This window comes from Anas platyrhynchos, chromosome 5 (assembly GCF_047663525.1).
Source record: "Anas platyrhynchos isolate ZD024472 breed Pekin duck chromosome 5, IASCAAS_PekinDuck_T2T, whole genome shotgun sequence".
NCBI classification, from domain to species: Eukaryota; Metazoa; Chordata; class Aves; order Anseriformes; family Anatidae; genus Anas; species Anas platyrhynchos.
In genome coordinates, this window is record NC_092591.1 from 3,452,009 (window position 1) to 3,472,460 (window position 20,452).

Genomic DNA, 20,452 nt, shown 5'->3' on the forward strand with positions numbered 1-20,452 from the left:
AGCAGCAGCTGTGCAGCAGGTCCATCCTTTCCCTTTTTAGCCCTGCCCAGCTACCAGCGTGAGATAAATTAGGGCAAACTGGGCTGAGTGGGCTAGGTGGGGAGAGAGGGAAGCCAAAGGGTCCCCCCACTTGTTTCTGGCAGCAGGTTGCATGCTCCCCCTCTCCCTTCCTGTATGGGAACAAGGAGAGGGCCCTGTGCTGCTTCTCCCACCTGCTTTTACCCAAAATAGAGGCCCAAGACCAGCCAAATAGCAAGTTGCAGGCTTCCTGCAGTGCAATGCTGCAACTTCGTGTGTGCTTCAGCTCCCAGCACCCTTGGTGCAGCACGAGGAGCACTGCTCCCCCTGCAGCAGCGCCCTGAAATGCCATCTGCTCAGTCCAGCATCATAAAGAACATCATAGGACACACATCAGCAGGTCAGAACTGCTACAGCAGCTCACCTTGCTCTGTCTAAACCCTGTTATTTGTTGTGGGGAACACAGGAACACCACTACCAGGCTAACAATAACCTGCAGGGACTTTAGGTGTGAGTTAAGGCACATTAGGAACAAATGCTGGGGCCAGGAACAACGTTGGAGGGTGGACACCCTTCTACCATGGTCGTTGGTGGCTGAAGAAACATGGAGCAGACAAGGAATTTTCCCCAAATTTATTCAGCAATATTTAAGGAAATTATTCAGAATGATCTCCCAATATATAAAATAAACTTTACACGTAGTCCCCACTTTTATACAAAATAGTATTATTTTTTTTTGTACAAAAGATTTGGCATCAGCAGCTTACAGACAATCAGCTTCGGAACAGGAGGCCCAGCAAGTGGTCTTCACCTGGCAGCAGTCAGGAGTGGTATGGAATTATGGCATTTGTCTGGTTTTAAAGAACCCAGGACACAAACAATAAAACTTTAGTCCCTTTCTCTAGTGAATTCACTGCATATTCCTTAAGATGTTCCTGAAGTTTTCCAATTCTCTAACACTCGTTGAAACCCTGTGTACAAGGAAAGAAAAACAGAGCAACATATGCATCATACTTAATTAAAAAAAATAAAATAAAATCAAGAAAGGGACTGCTATCAAGAAAACCTTCAAGCAGCTCTTGGGAAGAGAGAATTTAGAAATTCAGCTAAATTAAGAGCCTGGCTGAACCAGAACCTAACTAATTTTGTAGACTCTTTATAAAGCAAACAGACATGAGGTTCTGTTACCGAGGCACAGTGGAACAGGATGTTACAGAGCTTAGCAGTGATCAGACAAACCCATTAACTAGAGGTCAAGAAACAGACCATAATATTACCAGCTGTGCAGGCAGGCCGCTGAGTCTCCTTGTGGTATAAGCTTGTTTCTTCTGAAGGCTTTTTTCACGCACCTACCTCATTTTCTTGCTGAATGCATTTTGCCCCTGGAGCATCGGCAGCAGGAAATGCTGGATTGGACTCAGAGAAATAAGGTCCACCCCCTCCCCAGCCAACACTGCCCTCTCTTTTAAGGTTTTGAATATTTTGAATCATCCAAATCACTTCTAAGCAAAAAATAGATGCAGGTCTGCTTTAAAAGGCTCTTCTAATCCACATAGGTAGGATGTGAGGTTGGAGTAAGAGCTGAGAGACACACTGCCTGCCTTCAGTCTTTTCACACAGCAGAACTTACAGAGAAAAGTTTTAGCAGGGCAGCAGAGGGGGAAGGGGAAGAAAAGAAAAGGCTCTTCGCCTGCCAGCCCTCAGCTTCCTCTGAAAACAGACTTTCAGAGGGTCTGGAGGTCTCCTGCATGCAGACTTTTCCAGAGGCTGTGCCAACATGGCAATATAAAGGCAGAACCAATCCCAGCTCCTCTCATCTAAGGAGAGCAGAGCAGCTGTGTGCAGGAGGGGAGGCAATATAACATCCCTGGATAAGGGTCTTTTGGGGTTTTCCAGCTTTGACTGATACACATTAGGGGCTCCCTATTGCTGCCAATTCACACTGCAGAAGACAATCAGGACCGCTGAGCTTTAAGTATTGGCAGCAACATCGACTGAAAAAATCCTTTAAAAACCTGATTGCCAGAAACTCCAGGTCTGTCAACACCACTACGTGGTAATGTATAACCAAAGCTTCTTGCAATCTCCCCTCTCCCCTAAAGGCCTCGTTACCCTTTTCTGCCAAAAACCTAACCCAGCTCCCCACAGGGCTGCACTGATGGCTTCCTGACAAATGCAATGACTGCAGACAGATCTGGGAACAAACTGGTGGGAGTTTGATGCTTGGAGGAGAGTCTGAAGTGGGTATAGAACAGGTAAGAAGAGCAACCTTTGTTTGGGACAGTGTGCTCACAGGACAGAGTTGCACAGTTTCTTGAAAACCAAGTTCTTGGTATCTTAATTCAAGCACTTCCTTGAATTCCTTACAAAAATATAAATAACTTGTTTTGTTCTACCTGTTGCTCTTCTACATGAACATCCTCTGGCATCTGAGAGCTTCTTGATGAGAAAGTATGATCAGAACGGGAATTAACACCAATATTAGCAATTAAAATCAACTGTGAATCTTACATGGGATGTAACACAGCAGCACATGTAAGATTGGAGACAAATTCTCACACTAACCTTCCAAAAGCATTAAATAGTGCAACAATTTCTTGTCTTGTCAGCCGGAATCCGTAGGAAGGACCGCTTTCAGGTATCTTTCCTATCAGGTTTTCAGAAAACAGGATCTTCAGCACCGTGCCCAAGCCTTGTGTCTGTGCACGACAAACAAGATCATTTAATACAGGGGAGGGGGCTCACAAGCTTAACTTCACTTCCCTTCTTCATGTTTGCAAAGGTTCCTGTTGACATCAGCTTCACAGGGCAAGACTTAGATTTCACTTAGCACACTGAAGAGAAGGAAGCAGAACGGAGCCAGGACGTTCTGTTTATTTAGACTTATTTTGATAGCAGAGCTGCCCAACAGAGGCTTCCTGTCTAAGTTCGACCACACAAAGGTCAGTGCGGATCCTGCTGAACCCCTAGATGTTTGCCAGAGGCTCTACACACCCTCTCCACTCTCCCAGACTCTCAGCTGCAGCAGGGTAACCTGGTTTTCAGCTGCAGAGGCAACACACAGCTCCTGTATGATCCAAAATCAGCAGCACACTGCTTCCTGCTGACTGGACCCTGGTAAGAAATGAAGCAGCCCTGATCTGTATCTGGGAGCTGATGGGATTTAAGAGCTGCATTTGAGCAAAATCCCACCACGTGAGGTGCTTCCAGGCGTGCCCCAGACTGCTGGCCAAGCTTACCTGCAACTTCCCCCAGAGGCGACATTTGAAGCAGCCAACACAGTCCATTATCCTGGTAATGTTCTTGAAGTGTAGCCTGAATTCCTCCTAGGGGAAAAGACATTTAAGTTGATCACGTTTACATGCAAATTAGGACTTCTATGTATTAATTCATTAATTCAAACCCAATAATGTATTAATTCTGGACTCTACCAACTAAGTCTCACCAAATTTAGCTTAAAATGCTTCTTCCTCAGACCACTCTCCTTAAGGTACACCCTACAACCTGTAGCTTCCAACAAGTACCAAACCATCCAGAAAAACAAAATGGACTGGAAATACCTGATCCAGTACCTTGACCATAGCAAGAGTCCCATTCAGATCCAGCATTATTCCAGACACACACAAAATACTGTTTAGGGAGAAAGTGCCCCAAAGGGAAGGGCTGGACAACCTTTAGTTTACCTTTAGCTTTGCAGCTTCCTTTTTATTCCCTGCAAAGAAGGAGTTCTCATCAAAATGCAGTGGAAAAGACCTGAAATAGAATGAAAAGAGTTTTAGCTCCCTATAGCTTGTTTGTATGACTTCAATCCAGATTCACAGAAGTTTCTGGTTAGGTATCAGAGTGAAACTGATAGGTGTTAGACGCTGAACATCTCTAGATGTATTTTAAGTGCAAGCTGTTTGTTTCTTAGATCTCCTGGAGGCTTTCAGTTTTTAACTTGCATCTCACCTTGGAGACATTTTCAGCGATTGCTCTGTGGTTTCTAAGCAATTGTAGTCTGTTTTCTAGCAGACGTAAGCACTGAAGGCATGGGAGTGTGAAGAGAGAAATTCAAACATCAATCATGTTAGGAGACACCCACTCCATCTGGTTCTGGTATCTTCCATACCTTGTCCTCAAACCTCTGTCCAAACCTCTATTACCAACATCTTTAGGATTTTTTTTCTAGACAAAAAACATGAAGCCAGGACTGGTATTCCACAGATGACTCAAACAGGTAGCCAGTTTCAGGGCTGACATGTAGGTGGTTATTAAATTCAATTCTGCTAAACCCAAGAGGATGCCTAGGCTATTAAACTGTGGGCTTAATTAGCCTGTTTTGCTATTTCAATGCAGATACCAATGCAATCCCAACAATACTACCCAAATCACGCTATCCCACTACAAGAACAAACCGAGGACCTGCCTTTCTAGGTGCTTTAAGTGAAAGGTTAAGAGATGTCAGGGTTGAAAGAGCCATTCTCCCCAGGTACTGAGTGTAATTACTTGGCCAGATGGAGAATTTCCAGCAACAGGTTTTTGATTTCTGCATCGTGACTTTTGTTCCCTGTGTACAGCTGGAAACCTGGGCGGTCAAAGAATGGCAACACTTTGGACAGAGCCCGTAGCTCTATCAGGTAGAGAAAATAGAGGTTCTTGAGTCTTCTGGGGCCTTCCCCTCTGGTGAGGACTTCATCAAACCTCTGCTGGAACTCTGTAACATTGGGGCCCCATTTCTTCTCTGACCATGTATCTGAGAGCAAAAAAAACAAAGAAATGAGGTGGATGGGTATGGTTCCAGTTCACTGCTTCCCACTGTCCCAAGCAAATGGTGAAATATATCTCTAACCAAGGAGATCCAAGCTTTGTAGCAGTCACAGCCCTTCCACTAACCCCAATTGTTCAAGAGAGACATGCTTTCAAGCAAACCCTGACAAATGCAGAACTCCTGCAGATTTTAGCCAATTGGTTTAAAGCAGGTCCCAGGCGTATAAGCCAAAGCTAAAAATGGAGGCTGTTCATTTTAAGCAGGATCAAGTCAGTTGAAGAGCTTCTTGACATTTAAGCTGTTTCTGAAAGCAGTTCTGTGTAAGCTGGAGTTAGTTCAGCATTTGTGTGTACACGAAGAGGACAGGCTGGCTGTACCAGGCAGGCTGTGAAGGTCCCTGCTTTCCATCAGTCCTGCCCTCAAAAGCCACCAACTTGCTGCAGAACTCAGAAGCCGTCTCCCTGTTTTGCTCCAAGCATCTGCAGAGGCAGACAGCAGAAGCCTCCTGATCACGTTGTGCTGGGAAACAACAGGGGAGTCAGAGGTTGAAAGGCTCCCTAATGAGCCCAGAAACCTTAAGAACATTCCTTCTACTGGGGAAACGTGAAAAGAAAAAAAGTAACCAAGGATCAGAGGAGATTGATCTCTATTTCCTATTATCAAGCTCGCACAAAGAATGTTCCTGCTTGCCTGTCCTATTGTGTGCTTAAGATTAAATAGAGCATGTAGTGGAAGTAAGAGATAATACAGTTGCCGACATGTAAAAATGAGAAGAAAAATATAAGGGGAAAGAAACTTCAGAGAATCTTTTAAATCACTGATAACCAGGGTAGCAGGAAAGGACTCTTCCCTAAATCCAAGCTGAGGCAGGCTCTCTGCAAGACCATGGTGCCTCAGACAGGAATCTCTGCAAGGATTCAAGCCGAGCCAAGGACCAGCTCCTCAGAGCAGAGATCTTCTGTAGCCTTTCACCAACAGGAACTAGCCCTTTCTACGCAAGCCAAAGACACTTATTTTGCTCTCTGTAGCCACCTTATTTTCCTAATCTTCCCTGCAGAGTTCCAACTCATCTCTTGCCTTTGATGTTTCTCATTACCCTCTCAGCTCTAACATTGTCTAGCTTACATCAAGGCGAGGTGTAGGTAGGCCGTAGACACTTGAATATGATTACTTAAAATTAAATCAGTTATCCAAATTCTAACAGCTATCACAAGTCTTCTGTACTTGATTTCTGTAAGCTTTAGTAGAATAAAGCTGGTAGAGTTGGTCTACAGATACTACGGTAAGCTAGTGTGACTAAATCCTTCAGGAAGTCAGTCAGAGCCTGCATCCCACACTGCATGAACAACACGCCACATTCCTTGGCCATGCGAGACACGTAAATCATGTTTTCACATCACCCTAGATTTCCAAACTCAGCACTGAAATTTAGATCCTTACTTGCGGACAAAGGCATGCAAAAAAAATGGAAATGGCTCAAGAGTCCTGGAAAAGCGCAGCCAAGCATTTCACAGTCTAGGTGAGATTGTTGCTAAACTGACTGTCATAAAAAACAGGCTCGCAAGAGACAGCCTTGATATGCAATTAGAAACCCACTCCAAAATAACCTTGGAGGAAGAATAAAAGGCATACGTGCTGGAAGCCTCGGTGCAGCACACACAGTCCAGCCATTTTCAGACCTGAAGGCATGCGGTAACCGCATTCCTGATTTTGTTACACAAGCTGTGTGCTGAGGGAGAGAAAGGAAGAGCACAGAAGTAGGCCTGAACCCTGCTGGAATGGGCTGCAAGCAGTGTTTAGCTGAGCCACAAAGCGTACGCCAGTGTCAATTTAGAGCTGACACAGAAGGGGCAAGGCAGAAAGTGGCAGTTACCTTGTAAGAGGTACCTGGCGCTCAAGTGAATGTTGATGCTTGCGTGGAGACCAGAAATGAGTTTGTAGAAAGCACGCTTCTCTATGCAGACACCTGAAAGGAAACGGGCATTTTAAGATACTGAAAGCATACCATAGATTGAATTTTTCTCTCCTGGCTGTCAGACAAAAATCTAACCCAACCTGAGAGTTGCAAGCAGCTCCCACCCCCTTCCCAGCCATTTCGCATTCATCCCAAGAAAAGCAACCAAGTTTAGAAAAAAAAGACTATTAGAAAAAGGCTTACCTTTCAGCCACTTGTAAAACATATGCCCTGGAAACAAAAGGAAAAGCAGCACATCAGTTTGAGGCACCTTGCAGGAGGGCTTTAACAAATAATGTTATTTTAAACTACTTCTCTGGAGGCAGCTTTCAGAGGACAGCAGGATGACATGCCAACAGGACAAGGCTGGACCCACCTGCAGCCAGGGAGGGCTGTCCCCACGGCCATGCCTGCTGCCCTGAAACCACCTCTGGGCCAGACCCCAGAGGAATTCTGCTCACTCCAGTTCGCAGAAGCATGAAGAGGGGTGTTAGAAGAACACAAACTTTCCTCCCCACCAAGTGATGCCACTAACAGAGCGTGGTGGCACCAAACAAAAGTCTTTCCCACCTATCTCAGCTGGTGGGAAGCAAAAGCAATGCAGAACACCATGACCTAGGGGGAAACAAGGACCACAGATTGCTGTTCTTCTCTGGTGAAGGTAAGGAGAGGGATATTTTTATTAGAAAAAAATAAAATCACATAAACCAGTGTTACACATTAATCCCTGCTACTTGCTTGAGAATAATCTGGAGAACAAAACCAATTTGGAGGTAGTTTGGAAATGGGGAAGATGTCACATACACAGGCTCAAAGCTGCAGGGAGCAATGGGATTTGCTCCTATGGGATTTGAACATGGGATTTTGGACAGCTCCTGATTTTGCCTGAATAATGGTTCTGCTAACCAGGTTGGTACAGCTCACAACAACATGATAAAGACTTCACATTTGCTTCTGTTATCAGTAAAAACAGAGTGCCACTCACCTCCATCATCTCCTGATGAGAAAAGCATGAGTGGGGGAGGAAAGAAGAGAGGAGATCAGTTACACAAGACCAAAATTAAACTCTAAAGCACAAACATTAAGACTGCTCAAAGACCCTACCCCTGCTTCCTGCAGTGCACTAGTCACTTGCATCAGCTCTGACAGGTATCAGATTAGATCCTGTTTTCATGTCCTCTTGCTTCCTCACCTGCAGGACAGCAAGCCTTCCCTGGGGGAAGGGGGGAGAGAGGCTGATGTTCTAGATGTCTGGGCAAGATGGGATATCAGGAGACATGGAGTCTCTTAGCAATCTTGGGCAAGAAGCTCTTGGTATGCTCCTGAAACCCTTCCCTATGTTAATTTACATTATTTAGTCTTAATTTCTAAGGCAGGGTTTCTCTTACTAAATTGATTCCACAGAGGAACAACCCTGCCAAGGTCTCATTTTGGTCTCTCATGGATGAAAGGATGATACATTGCTAAGTACAAAAACCAGGGACTGAGAAAGAACACAGGGTTCAGTCCTGTTCCCAGCCTCTCCCAAACCCACATTTCTTCCAGGAATGTGGGATCAGACTTTTTCTCCACGATGGATGCTAGAGAGCCATCCCTCCAGGTGCCCTTGAATTAGCCATTGAATTCTAGACTTGATCAAGAACTATAAAATATTTATCATTCAGGAATACCTCGCATAGCATTCGCTGCTTCTGTAGCTCTGATCAGCACACTACCAAACCACTTAGCAAGGTAAGTGACTCACCTCGACCAGACGCCAAAGGTCTTTTTACATTTTGAGGTCTAAGAGGGAGAAAAAAAAAAAAAAGTAAATAGTTGACTGTCTCCTTGTTGTGCAGAAACACAGAAGAAACTACTTCTCTGCAGTTAAATAGCCTAAGGAGATCTCAGAAATCCTCCTGTGCTTCAGTTTTGCTCCAACAGGAAAGGGATAGAGGGAAATTTATCTCTTTTCTTCTCTAGAAAAAACAGCCAACAGGGGTCACGGGGCAGCCACATGGCTTGTCCCCTGCTCTGACAGCCCACAGTGCACAAGCAGTGCAGCAAAGACAGGAGGACGGGGATTAACGGAGCAGCTGTAGCACATGCAGCCCCTCCAAAAAGTCAGCATTGTGCCTGGCGACCTGGGGCACCTGTGTCCCAAAGCACCTACTTGAAGCAGTTTTCTTCATAAATACTGTTCCAAATCTTCCAGGCATCTGGACCTTTGTAGCCCGTGTAGCGCTCAGGATTCAGGAGTAAATCCACGTACTCTGCGTCAGGAGAGTGGATGTCTGTGAAGCAGAGCGTTGGGTCAGTGACAAAAGCTTCTAAAGGCAAATTACATCTTCCATGGCTAAGCCAGCCACCCCTTTACACACTTATTGGTCTCGCCAGCAGGGAGATCAGCTCATTCCTCTCCAAGCAGGCAGGTGAATTGCATTTGCTGTGCATCAATGCAGCAGGGTGCACCTCTCTGACCTTCAGAGCCATCAGCATTCAAGACCACAGATGGCAAAGCAAACTCTGAGCATGCTCCACCCGAGCTGCTAACTTGCCAAACCCCGTGAGACCCTGACCAACAATGAAGCTGTTCAGAAATATTCGCCTCGTCTTTTCAAGACACTGAGGGCAGGAGAGAAGGAAAGAGAGAAGAAATAGCATGCAGGCTTGCTGAAACACTACACATTGGCCTGATAGTTCTGCAGAGAACTTGCACTGCTTAAATCTCGTTACAAGACTCATCAGATCAAATAGGTCCACATACCATCAGCTTCGCAGAAGCTGTCTGAAGAGTCATCGTGCCGTGTCCACTGGAGCATCGCCCGCTGGGTTTCCTTGCTGCAAGGAAAGGAGAAAGGCCATTAGAAGGAGCATCAGCACAAGGGTTCCTCCAAGACAAGTAAGGATCATAGAAAATCCAGGTGGGGGCTCTCATGAGACCCTACACAGAGCACTGTGATCAGCTTGGGGCCCCCAGAACAAGGGCATGGAAATATTAGAACAAGTCAAGAGGAAGCCACAAAGATTATCAAGGGGCTGGAGCCCCTCTGCTGTGGGGACAGGCTGAGGGAGCTGGGGGTGCTCAGCCTGGAGAAGAGAAGGCTCTGGGGAGACCTCACAGCAGCCTACCAGGGCCTAAAGGGGCTGCAGGGCAGCTGGGGAGGGGCTCCGTGTCAGGGGGTGTGGTGATAGGGCAAGGAGTGATGGCTGTACACTGAAGATGGTAGGTTTAGATTTGATATTTGGAAGAAATTCTTTATTCAGAGGGTGGACAGGCACTGGAACAGGCTGCCCAGAGAAGCTGTGGCTGCCCCAACCCTGCCAGTGCCCAAGGCCAGGCTGGATGGGGCTGGGGGCAGCCTGACCTATAGGGAAGTGTCCCTGCCCATGTCAGGGGAGTGGAATTAGATGATCTTTAAGGTCCCTTCCAACCCAAACCATTCTATGATCAAAAAGTCATCAAACCTCAAGGATTCATCAACAGCTCCAAGTCTGTTGGCCTCTTCACATTCCTCAGCATGGTTACTGGCTTCTTCTGAGTACTGGGTTGAAGAGGAAAGGAGCAGGAATGATTAAATTAAAACACATTTTTCCTGATGTTATAATTTTGCCTTTAGTGCACTAACAGTTTAAGCATCAGAAACATCTTTATGATTCATTCCACCCTCTACTTCCACAGGATGTCTGCAGAGGTTGATGCAATTGAGATGATTGTTGCAGGGACTCGTAGCAGATTCTGACACTGCCATAGAAACATTTTGTGCTTAGCTCTGCCTGGGGTCTTGCAGAAGTCTCCTAAACTGCCCTGAGTTTGTGGAGGGGAAATACCTGACTTCAGGATGATAACCTCAAAGGTTCTACAACATGCCAAACATTTGGATAGGGCAAAAAATGTAGCCACAAGGTGCATCTCAACAAATACAGCTCATTTTTATCAGTTGCAGTGACAAATTGGTCCCATAAGCAGCAGCACTGTGTGCACACAGACCAGCCTACCTTGTAACTTGCAGATCTGATTCCATTAGGAACTTCATCCTGAAAGACAAAATTGAGCACGTGCTACATGTGAGGCTGGTGTAGCCTTTCAGTCTAAGGTTTGAAAAAGATCAGGAAGGTGGCTAGAACTTAGCAAGTATTCAGTGCACCCAGATTAGCTGACAACATTACAACATAGCCAATTTCTGGCTCCTCCACAGACTAAAGTTAAGCAATATTCTTGGTGGTTTATTCTGATTTTTCACAACACTCCTCAGAAGGTCAGCAGCTTTTTATGGCTGCTACATCAGGTTGTGTTTTGCTCGGCCAAGCATAAGGCTGAGGAATCCAACAAATTTCAGAGGAGCTGATGTCTGGCATCCTGTCTTTGGGTGATGCCCAGATACTGACCCACGTTGGGGCTGGGAGTTGCCAAGTCCTCCCTTCTACCACTACCACATAAGAGTTTTATTCCCAGCCCCATACAACCTGAGCAGCATGCACAAGAGGCCCCCAAGTTCTTCTCAACTTCTGTTTCCTCAATCAGTAGGAAGGCAAAAAAAACACCACGTGAGCATTGCAGGGCAATGTTTCTCTGTGATGGTACAATTTGAAAGTACCATGATGCCAAGTAGCACAGGGAAAGAAAATTGAGCAACATAAGAGCTTTTTTTTGTTGTTGCTTTCAGAATGAAATGGATCCTGGTTAAAATAATTAAAACTACAGTGAAATCTTAAAATAAGAACTTCTAGGTAATAGTAATGTAATTGTAACATTCATCTTTCACATTGTCATCATCAGTAAGTAAAAAAGGTTTAGTATAAAAAAAAGTAACCCTAAATTTTGCTTAAATTCTTAACAAGGAAAAAAATAATCCCATCTTCTTCCACAGTAGGTGCTTTTTCAAGACAAGTGAAGCAAAGGAGACTTATTTGAAGGGCAGTTCAGGGGAGAGGAGAATAAGACAAATTAATTTACTATCCATATCAGAATTTATATAACATAATGTTCACACACACCTATACCAGATTTCAAGGTGTCATATCACCTCAGATTTTTTTTTCAGCCAAGCCAAGAGTTTCACTATACCAGGTTTCACAGAGTTACCACGTGAGAGGGACAGACATCTGTTTCACCACGTTATACTTTAAGTTGTACATAAAAATAAGCTACAATGACTTGGTAAATGCATGCAAATAGTGTCAGGAGACATCCTCCATCGAGAGCACTGCTGGTCTTCCACTGTCCCAGCAGCATGGCACACCCCCGTGCACCACCAGCACACAAACTGCTCTGGAGATCCCAGAATGAGATTGCGAGAGCCTGTTGCTGGGTGCCAGCCCACAAAGCCAGCCTGGGTGGCATTTCTACGATGTCCATCAACCCAGCAACCACACTGATTCACTCACTTTCTCTTCCCCTTCTTTTCAGACAGGCACCTGCAGTCAAGAGGCTTTCTTTTAGCTCAGTGAAGAACACCCTCCTATCCAGGATGCAGTGGTAATGGTGTCTGCTTTTCTGCTGGGAGCAGAGGACTCTGGAAGAGCCATTTAATATATAGAGACTGCTGGAAAGGGCCTGGCTGAATTTGTCAGGCAAAACAGCAAGCGACAGCATAGCTAACAGGGTGAATATCCTGGCAGTTAACAGGGTAAGAGGATTTGTCCCCAGATCATTTTGTTAATACCCAAAATAAGGGCTAGGACAAGTTTTTCTGTTCATGGAAGGTTAGGTATAAGAAGCCTAGCTTTTCTTTAAGCTTCCAGAAGTTAGTATTTCAGCCTTTTTTCACAGATCCCAGTAGCACTGCACCTAAGAAAGCTTCATCAGAGCTAGTTTTGCTCCAGCTGCAATAACCACTAGAGGAAAGCATCCGCCTGCTTTTTCCTCTTGGTCCACAAAAGCCAAATACAGAAAACAGTGAAGAAGATTGATTCTTTACTTACGGTTGGGCAGGGTTTTACAGCACAGTCTCGTATTCCACAGTGGCTGTTGTCATTCCAAAAAGGACAAGGCTTCTTTAGGTTTACCTACAAACAACATCAGCTGTTACACATTTCTTCCACACCACGGCTTAACAACTCATATCTTTGGTGTCTCACTGCAAGGCTTCTAGTGAAAAAATCTAGTGCAAGGCCAAGTTCTGCAGTATAAGTAGAAACAGAAGGTGTCACTCACTTTAAAAAAGGACTTAATTTCAGTCAATCATGCACATTCACCTGTCTCTCACACAAGATGTGTGTACCCATGTACATGGCCAAGGCTGTTTCTGGCAACAAAGACAAGAAACGAGCCACTGATTCCTAATCACACCCTGATGCTGTTGTTGAGCAGTGGCAAACTGTTTGCTGGGAGCAATCTTTGGCCTCAGAACATTGCTCACTTCATCCTCGGTGAATCTTAGGGAAGTTTGCTACCCATTGATTTTGTCTCCTTGTGTTGGAGATCTCATGATTACAGCATGCCCCTCTGTCAGAGGAGTAGGAAGGTGTTCTGGAGCCTTGCTGTCATCCTCTTGGGGCCAGTGTGCAGCTCTTCTGCTGGAAAGCCCTGTGCTCTAGGCCTGTTGGTGTGCAAGACTTCTGGGCTTGATGGGAACAAATAACTCCTTGGTGTTTACCAGATTGTTTGCTATCGCTCATATCCGTGTTATCAGTACAGGTTGAGCTTTTCATCCTGTTATTTCTTCTGGTGCTCCCACCAGGAAGCTTGGGGAAGGGAGGGAGATGGGGGAAAGTAGGGAGAGGCAGCTCCACACCAGTAGTTTTATATGGACCTGTTCTAATCTGTGGGGCAGTGAAGTTAGAAACTTCTTAAGCTGTTTGTACAGCAGAATGAATACTTAAAAAAATGGAAAGAGTTGTTTAATATCATATTCAGCAGGTAAAATTCTGCCCCATAACCCAGCCACACCCAAAAAAACACATTTGGTCATATAGATTCTGCTCACATTCAGTGAGATTGCATCTAATAACAGTGGTCCTGCAGTAACAGCAATTAATCTGTTTGATAACTAGACCAGGCTTTCCATGTTGATAGGAAGACATGAAGAATACCTTAATTTTGCAATTTGGATCCCCAGTCATTAACATGTTTGAGCCCTGATTCAACGGAAGGGCACATTTCATTGATCTACTGCTTAAGTTCTTTAGAGGGAAAAATGCATAAGAATATCTTTAAAATCGTGCAACTTATTGGATATGAAAGTCATATCACATTAAGATTCTCCTGATAGCAGAAATCAGACTTGCTGACTGCATTTGTAAAGATCAAGATTGAAATGGGGTATCTGTGAAAGTTACTGATGTTAAAATCAGTTTAAAATTAAAAAAAGCTCACAAAATGAACGAGAAATATTCAGACATTTCTCGTACAAGAAACTTACTTTGTAGTATCTAAAATAATCACTCTCCAGGAGTTTGTTCAGCCTAGGAAAAAGCTTGTAGTTGTTGAAGGCATCAATGGTTTCCACGTCACAGGTGCAATCGTCTATATGACCAGTAACCTGTTGGACATGAAAAAAATCAAAGAGGAACAAGTCGGTCAGTGTTGTTTAAGACAATAGAACAATTCAGAATTGTCTTTCCTTTTATCAGTGAGCCATCCAATTAAGTCCAACCTGAATTAAATGACATTAAACCTGACTGTGCTGAACTGGCAGAGCATTCCTTCTGATGCATCCTTCAGGATCGGTACCTGGGGATAAGCAGCTTGTTTAGAAATATTTTTCCCCTAACACACGTAGGTACGTTAACACTTACTGATGACAGATTAATTGGCATCAGGAACTCTTGTGAGAGAGCAGAGATGGCAGGCATTCAGCCAGGCTGTGTCACCTACAGGAAAACCCCCTGTCCTGGACCACACATCAGATACAGTCACACAAATCAGAGGTTTTTATCAAGACCAAATCCAGCAAGAACCAGCTTGCTGGATCTGACAACAAAGATTAAGGCGGTCAAGAAAAGTCCCTGCTGCCAACCAACAGCACCATGACCATTTGGTAGATTTAATCAGACCCACAGCGCCTGCAGCAGGCTCCCCCCTTGCCTCTGAAAGCTTTTTGACAGGAAAACATCTGCTGTGAATCTGATGCAGGAAGCCAACGCTTCTTGCATCATCCCAAAACACAACAAGCAGCGTGTAAGCCCCGAAGAAGGAAAAAAAAAAAAAAGCAATGCAAATTCAGCTATGGCTTTCTGACACGTAGATTATTGTCTGGATGAGAGCGTTGCACAAGGCAGGAGGAGGTTTGCTTCCCCTGCCACCCTCTGACACGTACTCGGGGAAATCACCGCGGCCAGAAGCGAGCACACTGCTTGTTCCCTCTCAGCAGCACGCCGGGGATTTTCCCTGGATGCTGCCACCCGCCAGCATCAGATAAATTGGGGGTTTTAAGACCACGGCGGTTGATTTAAGTGGGTGTTGTTGATTTTTGAAATATGGGATGTTCACGATGAGAAATCCTCTCACTGCTTCTGTCCCAGAAGCTTACAATATTCTGGTATCAGCCAACACAAGAACAACGTACCCTACACTACACTGCTCCAGGGAGGTTTTGCCCAATCTGTCATCTCCCCGCACACCCAAAAGCAAGCTGGAAGCAGGGATGAGCAGAATGAGCCTGGATGCAGCCCCTGTGAAGTGTAGCAAACGAGCCTGCAAGGAATAAGGGCAAAATAAATGATGGTGTGCAGAGGAAAGAGAACGACGTGAGAAATGTGAAGCCCAGGGCCTGACGCATGCCCAGAGAGCCCAGATAACTGGGAGGGGAAAAAACACCAGCCTGGGTTAAATACACAGCACCACCTTAAAGGAACGTGCAGGTTTCTTCCTGCTCCTTTGTGGGACTGTTTGGGAAGCTGAGCTTTTATTTTTCCCCAAAAATAATCAGTTATTTTAGACTAAGCCACCCTGGTTGGAGGGGGAGAGAAGGGAAATCCGTCAGTGCCACCGTGCCCTTTCTCCACCTGAGCAAATTGTTTGTGCCAAGGCACCAGGATTTGGAGGCTGACCTCTGCTTCTCGTGTTCACTGCCCAGCACCTCAGCCCCACGCAGGTGCTGTGTTCTGTCGGGTGTTTTGCAAGGCAATGCAACTGAAGATTAGCAGCACAGCAATTAAACTTTCCAGTAGCCGAAATCACTCCCATCAAAATAAAACCAGCACCCGTTTGCTAATCCAGTTACCCAACTCAAAGCTGTTTCAAAACGAAGACGGCCAAGCAACCAAAACAAAAAAAAGCCACAACTCGTTGTGTTTCCTGGAAGCCTGACAGCCTTTGAGGAAGGCAGATTACAGATTGGGTCAAGCTTCAGCCGGCCTAAAAGAAGCCTCCAAAAAGGTCTGCAGGGTCTCCAGCCGCTCTCTGCAGCCATGTCAGGCGTTCAGCACTGCAAGGGGATGGCAGTGATCACCTCTAAGAGGCGATATCCAAGCCTGAAAGGGGTGGCACGTCCTGATTGCACCAGGGCTGACTTTGCTAGGTCTGCTGACCAGCACCAACCCATTATAATTGAGGGTGAAGCCCCGTGAACGCTCTCATCGCACTCAGGAGCAGCTGGGGGTCACCTTTGGAGATCTCCATCTATCTTCATCTTCCTGCTCTGTACCCCAAGTTCCTAAAAAAAAGCTCAGCCACACCTGGTGGCACAGCCCAACCCACCATGGGTTTCACTCCACCCGGACGGGGCGGCAGAGCCTGGCAGGAGGCGAGGGGCAGGGCTGGGTTTGTCCCCAGGGAGGAGATGTGACGGAGCCGCCGGGACAGACGCGCACACCGAGGGCTCGGGCTGCTGAGTAAGCAGCGAGGAAGGCATTTGGCCAGCCCTCTGTGATCCCTCACCACTGATGTGCCCGCCTTGGGTGCGCAACGCAGCATGGAAACGGCCGCACGTGGGCTCTGCTTAATCCTCGGGCTGGGCCTTGGCTTTGTCTTCCTTCACCTCCATCCTGAGATCCTGCCAGTCTGCTCCCTCTGCATGCTGCTGGGTTTGGCCTCCTCACCTCTTTCTGGTTCCTTCAGTGCCACCGAAATGCTCCTGGGTTGCAGTTTTAGGGCTTCCTTCACTTGCTGTAAGCCCTCTCCCTGACCTGTACACCACTACCTATTGCACAGCTGGGTAGGGAAGAGGGCAAAATCTTTTTTGCATCTCCCACTTGTGGCTAGAACAGAGCACGAGGAAGGGAACACCATGGTGGGGAGAAAAGGAGCTGCTTTTAAACCATAACTCCACCAGCAGCTGCCTTTTCCAAGACAAACCAGCCCCAGCATAATGGCAAGCCAACACCCTGGTGCCTCTGCAGGAGCTTCCTCGCTGTCACCCCATCTTCCACCCAAAAAACAAGGGAGCTGATCTCACACGGGAGCCTCAGAAGGATGTTAAACCACAGAAGCCACCAAGTGACACCTGCAAACCCCTGTTGGCCAAGGAGGATCTGCAGGTCCTGCTCTCTGCCTCCTGAGCCACCCCACAGGGATCAGAAGGGTGCCAGGTACAAATTCCTGCCCCCAAGGCTGGTAGGTGAGCACCAATTTGACAAGAATGCAAGAGTGGCTTGAAAATCTGTTCAGGTAACGAGGAGGCAGCTCACCGTGCCCACACGCACCCCTAATGGCAGCCTGCTGACCACAGAAACACCCCAAAAGGAAACCTGAGCTCTGCCAGACCACAAACTCTGCCAGCCCACAATCAAAATCCCAGTCTGCCAAGCACCTGCAGCACAGCCTTAGCACGGCTTCGTCAGTCTGTAAACAAAGAATGAGCAATAATTACCAGGAATATGGAGAATTGATTCACGGCTGACTAAAGTATTGATGCAGCAGGGAACACGTTGAGCTGGGCGGGGGATAAGCTGGCTGAAGATTGAGGGAATTCCTGTGAAGAGTTAATCGGTGCTAATGAGATAGATCAGAAAGCAGGAACAGGGTGTGAAACTTCGGTGTTTCTAATAGCAGCTGGATGTTTGCAATGACAGTTTCAGGACTGGTTAGCAACACGAGCAAATGAAGAACTAAAGTTTCTTTTTTTAAAAAAAAAAAAAGCACTTGAGCACTGCTCTTAATAGCACCAAGCTCCACAACAGAAGAGTGAAAAGCTTTTTCCAGAATTATGACCCACTTCTGCCAGCACCTGAAATGCTGCTAGAGCAAGAACACTCAAAAGCAGCCCTTGCCAAGTGCCCAACATGGGCTGAGAGACAAGTCAGAGCCCTTCCACGTACCCTTCATCAAGGTTTCCATCATGTTCCTTAACCTGACAGCCCAGAAGGCAGCAAGAGATGGCCCACAGGAGGAAACCAGACACTACACCCTTGCCTTCAAGCATACAAACATAGAAAGGTAGAACCATTCAAGGTTTGCCCTGTATTTTATTTGATGGTAAATAAAATCCACCAGCCATATGCTACAAATGATCAGCAAATTATTAAAACACACAAACAAGACAGCCCTCAGGTGTGTTTTTAATAGGTTAAGTGGTTAGTAAGGCTGAGACATTCCACCCTATGTAACACATTTCCCAAAGGCAACAGGAAAAATTGTCAACACGTGTGTTGAGAACTTAAACCAAAGCGTGTGCTACTCCATAAACAAGGAGGGTGCTGCAACAAACCAGTGGAGTATGAAATATCATGCCAGTTCTTCCTATCCAAAGAAAAAAGCCAGAGAGCCATTAACACACCAGTGCCAGCTCCTGCAGCGGCGAGGGCTTCTCCTGCCATACCGAACGCTGACTCAGACTTCAATCCTTACCAGACAAGCCTCTGTCTAACAGGAAGCACACGAGCAAAAGCCCTACAGAGATAAAGCACGGAAAAGCACACATCTCGGTGCTCTATCAGCAGATCTCACCTCCCATTTCCATAGAAAACTGGGGCGTCAAGAGCCACCCAGCAGCCAAGTGCACAACTGCACGTTTTCTTTTGCCGCTCTCCACTTCTGACTCATGTTTAAGCACTGGGACTTGAACACAGTAAGAGCAGACTTTACAACAGTAAACTTTACAACTCTGGTTATTAAAGGAGAATAAAAATGAAGCACCAAGCACGTTGTACCACTTTTGCTCCTCGATCTTGCAAGCATGCTCAGGCAAAGTTAAGTCAAGAGGCACCTGCACAACACCTGCACCCCCAAGTTAAGCTGCCTGGGGTAGTCTCACGATGAAGAGCACACATTTCTGTCATTACACACATCAGCAGGAGGCAAACCAGGCTGAGCAGCAGCACATCAGCAAGGAGATTTCACCCTGGGAGAGGCTGAGCCCCAAGCAGATGCTGAACCCTGGGCACACCTCCCACAGCCCGTATAGCAGAAAGATGTTAACACAGACCCCCAACAGAAAGAATGAGGTGGTTCCCAACCACCACAGCACCACAAAACCCCCAAACACCCCTCAGGAGCCACCAGGGTGGCCAAGACAGACGTGCCCCCATACCCCAACACCCCCCTGAGGCGGTGCCAAGGGGGGAACCCAACAAAGCAGCGGGCACACGGAGCAGCCCCTCAACACCTCAGACACCCCTAAACCAGGGGTCCCGGCCCACCTGGCAGAAGCAGCGGCGTTCAGCACCGCCGGGAGGCCCTCGGGGCACGGCGGGGAGCAGCAGGGCAGCGAGGCCCAGCGCCCGCAGCAGCCCGGCCCCCGCCGCCATCTCACGACGGCGCCGCCGCGGCCGGCGGGGGCTGAAGAAGCCGCGGCCCTGCCCCGCTCCGCCCTCGGGGGCCGTGCCCGTCCTCGGGTGCCGCCTTGTTTTACATCAGATGGCCCAGTTTGAGGAGGGGAAGGAGGAAATTGTTGACGTTAAAGGGGTTGGGGTACTCGTACAGGTTGGCCGGAGGAGTTGTGGGGTGCCTGGCGGTGCCCAAGATCAGGCGGGGTGGGGCTGGGGTTGTGCCCATGTCCCTGAGCGGTCACAGAATCACTAAAATTGGAAAAGACCTTCAAGATAATCTCCTCCAACCATCCCCTACCACCAGTGTCACCCACTAAACCACGTCCCCAAGCACCACGTCCAACCTCTCCTTGAACACCCCCAGGGACGGTGACTCCCCCACCTCCCTGGGCAACCCGTCCCAACGCCTGACTGCTCTTTTTGAACAGAAATGTCTCCTCATTTCCAACCTGAACCTCCCCTGGCACAACTTGAGGCCATTCCCTCTGGTCCCATCACCAGTTATCTGTGAGCAGAGGCCGACCCCCAGCTCCCCACCCCTTCCATTCAGGCAGTTGCAATGAGGTCTCCCTGAGCCTCCCCTTCCCCAGCCCAAACCCCCCCCATTTGCCTCAGCCGCTCCTCACAGGACTTGTGTCCCATGCTCTTCCCCAGCTTCGTAGCCCTTTGGACATGTTCCAGGGCCTCGATGTCCTGCCCTGGGGCTCTCCATGAGGCACGGAGCAGGGCTGTTCCCCAAATGTCCGTAATGGTGACTCCTTTTCCCTGCCTTCTCCACCTTCATGGGGAAGTGAGGGCGTGCAAGGTAGAGGCCAAGGGACGGCTACAGCAGCTTCCTTTTTTGCCCCCTTTCCTCCCAAAATTTCCCAGTTTCAGCTGCGGAAAAAACACATCCGGGTTCTGTTTCCACAGGCCTTGGCTGCTCCTTAATCTATAAACTTACGCCAGTCAGCATTACGTCCACGCTCATTAACTGGATTTACAATTAAACTGTGAATAATCTGGCATCTTGATGAAATGATCTCGCACCTTGTGAGGCCCCACCTGAAGTACTGTGTCCAGGTCTGGGGTTCCCAGCGCAAGAAGGATGTGGGGTGTTG

General features: G+C 47.1%; 1 protein-coding gene across 1 annotated transcript; it reads right to left on the reverse strand.

Moving 5' to 3' along the window:
- Positions 1-636: 636 nt before the first annotated feature.
- ERO1A (endoplasmic reticulum oxidoreductase 1 alpha) lies at positions 637-19,382 on the reverse strand. Its single transcript, XM_027457932.3, has 16 exons — positions 19,224-19,382; positions 14,066-14,185; positions 12,627-12,710; positions 10,701-10,739; positions 10,170-10,246; positions 9,469-9,542; positions 8,875-8,995; positions 8,467-8,504; positions 7,708-7,719; positions 6,927-6,953; positions 6,642-6,734; positions 4,507-4,753; positions 3,702-3,771; positions 3,258-3,344; positions 2,584-2,717; positions 637-989 (listed from the first exon to the last, which is right to left on the reverse strand). Exons 1-16 carry the CDS (start codon positions 19,329-19,331, stop codon positions 929-931), a joined length of 1,392 nt encoding a protein of 463 aa, XP_027313733.3. The 5' UTR covers positions 19,332-19,382; the 3' UTR covers positions 637-928.
- Positions 19,383-20,452: the final 1,070 nt, after the last annotated feature.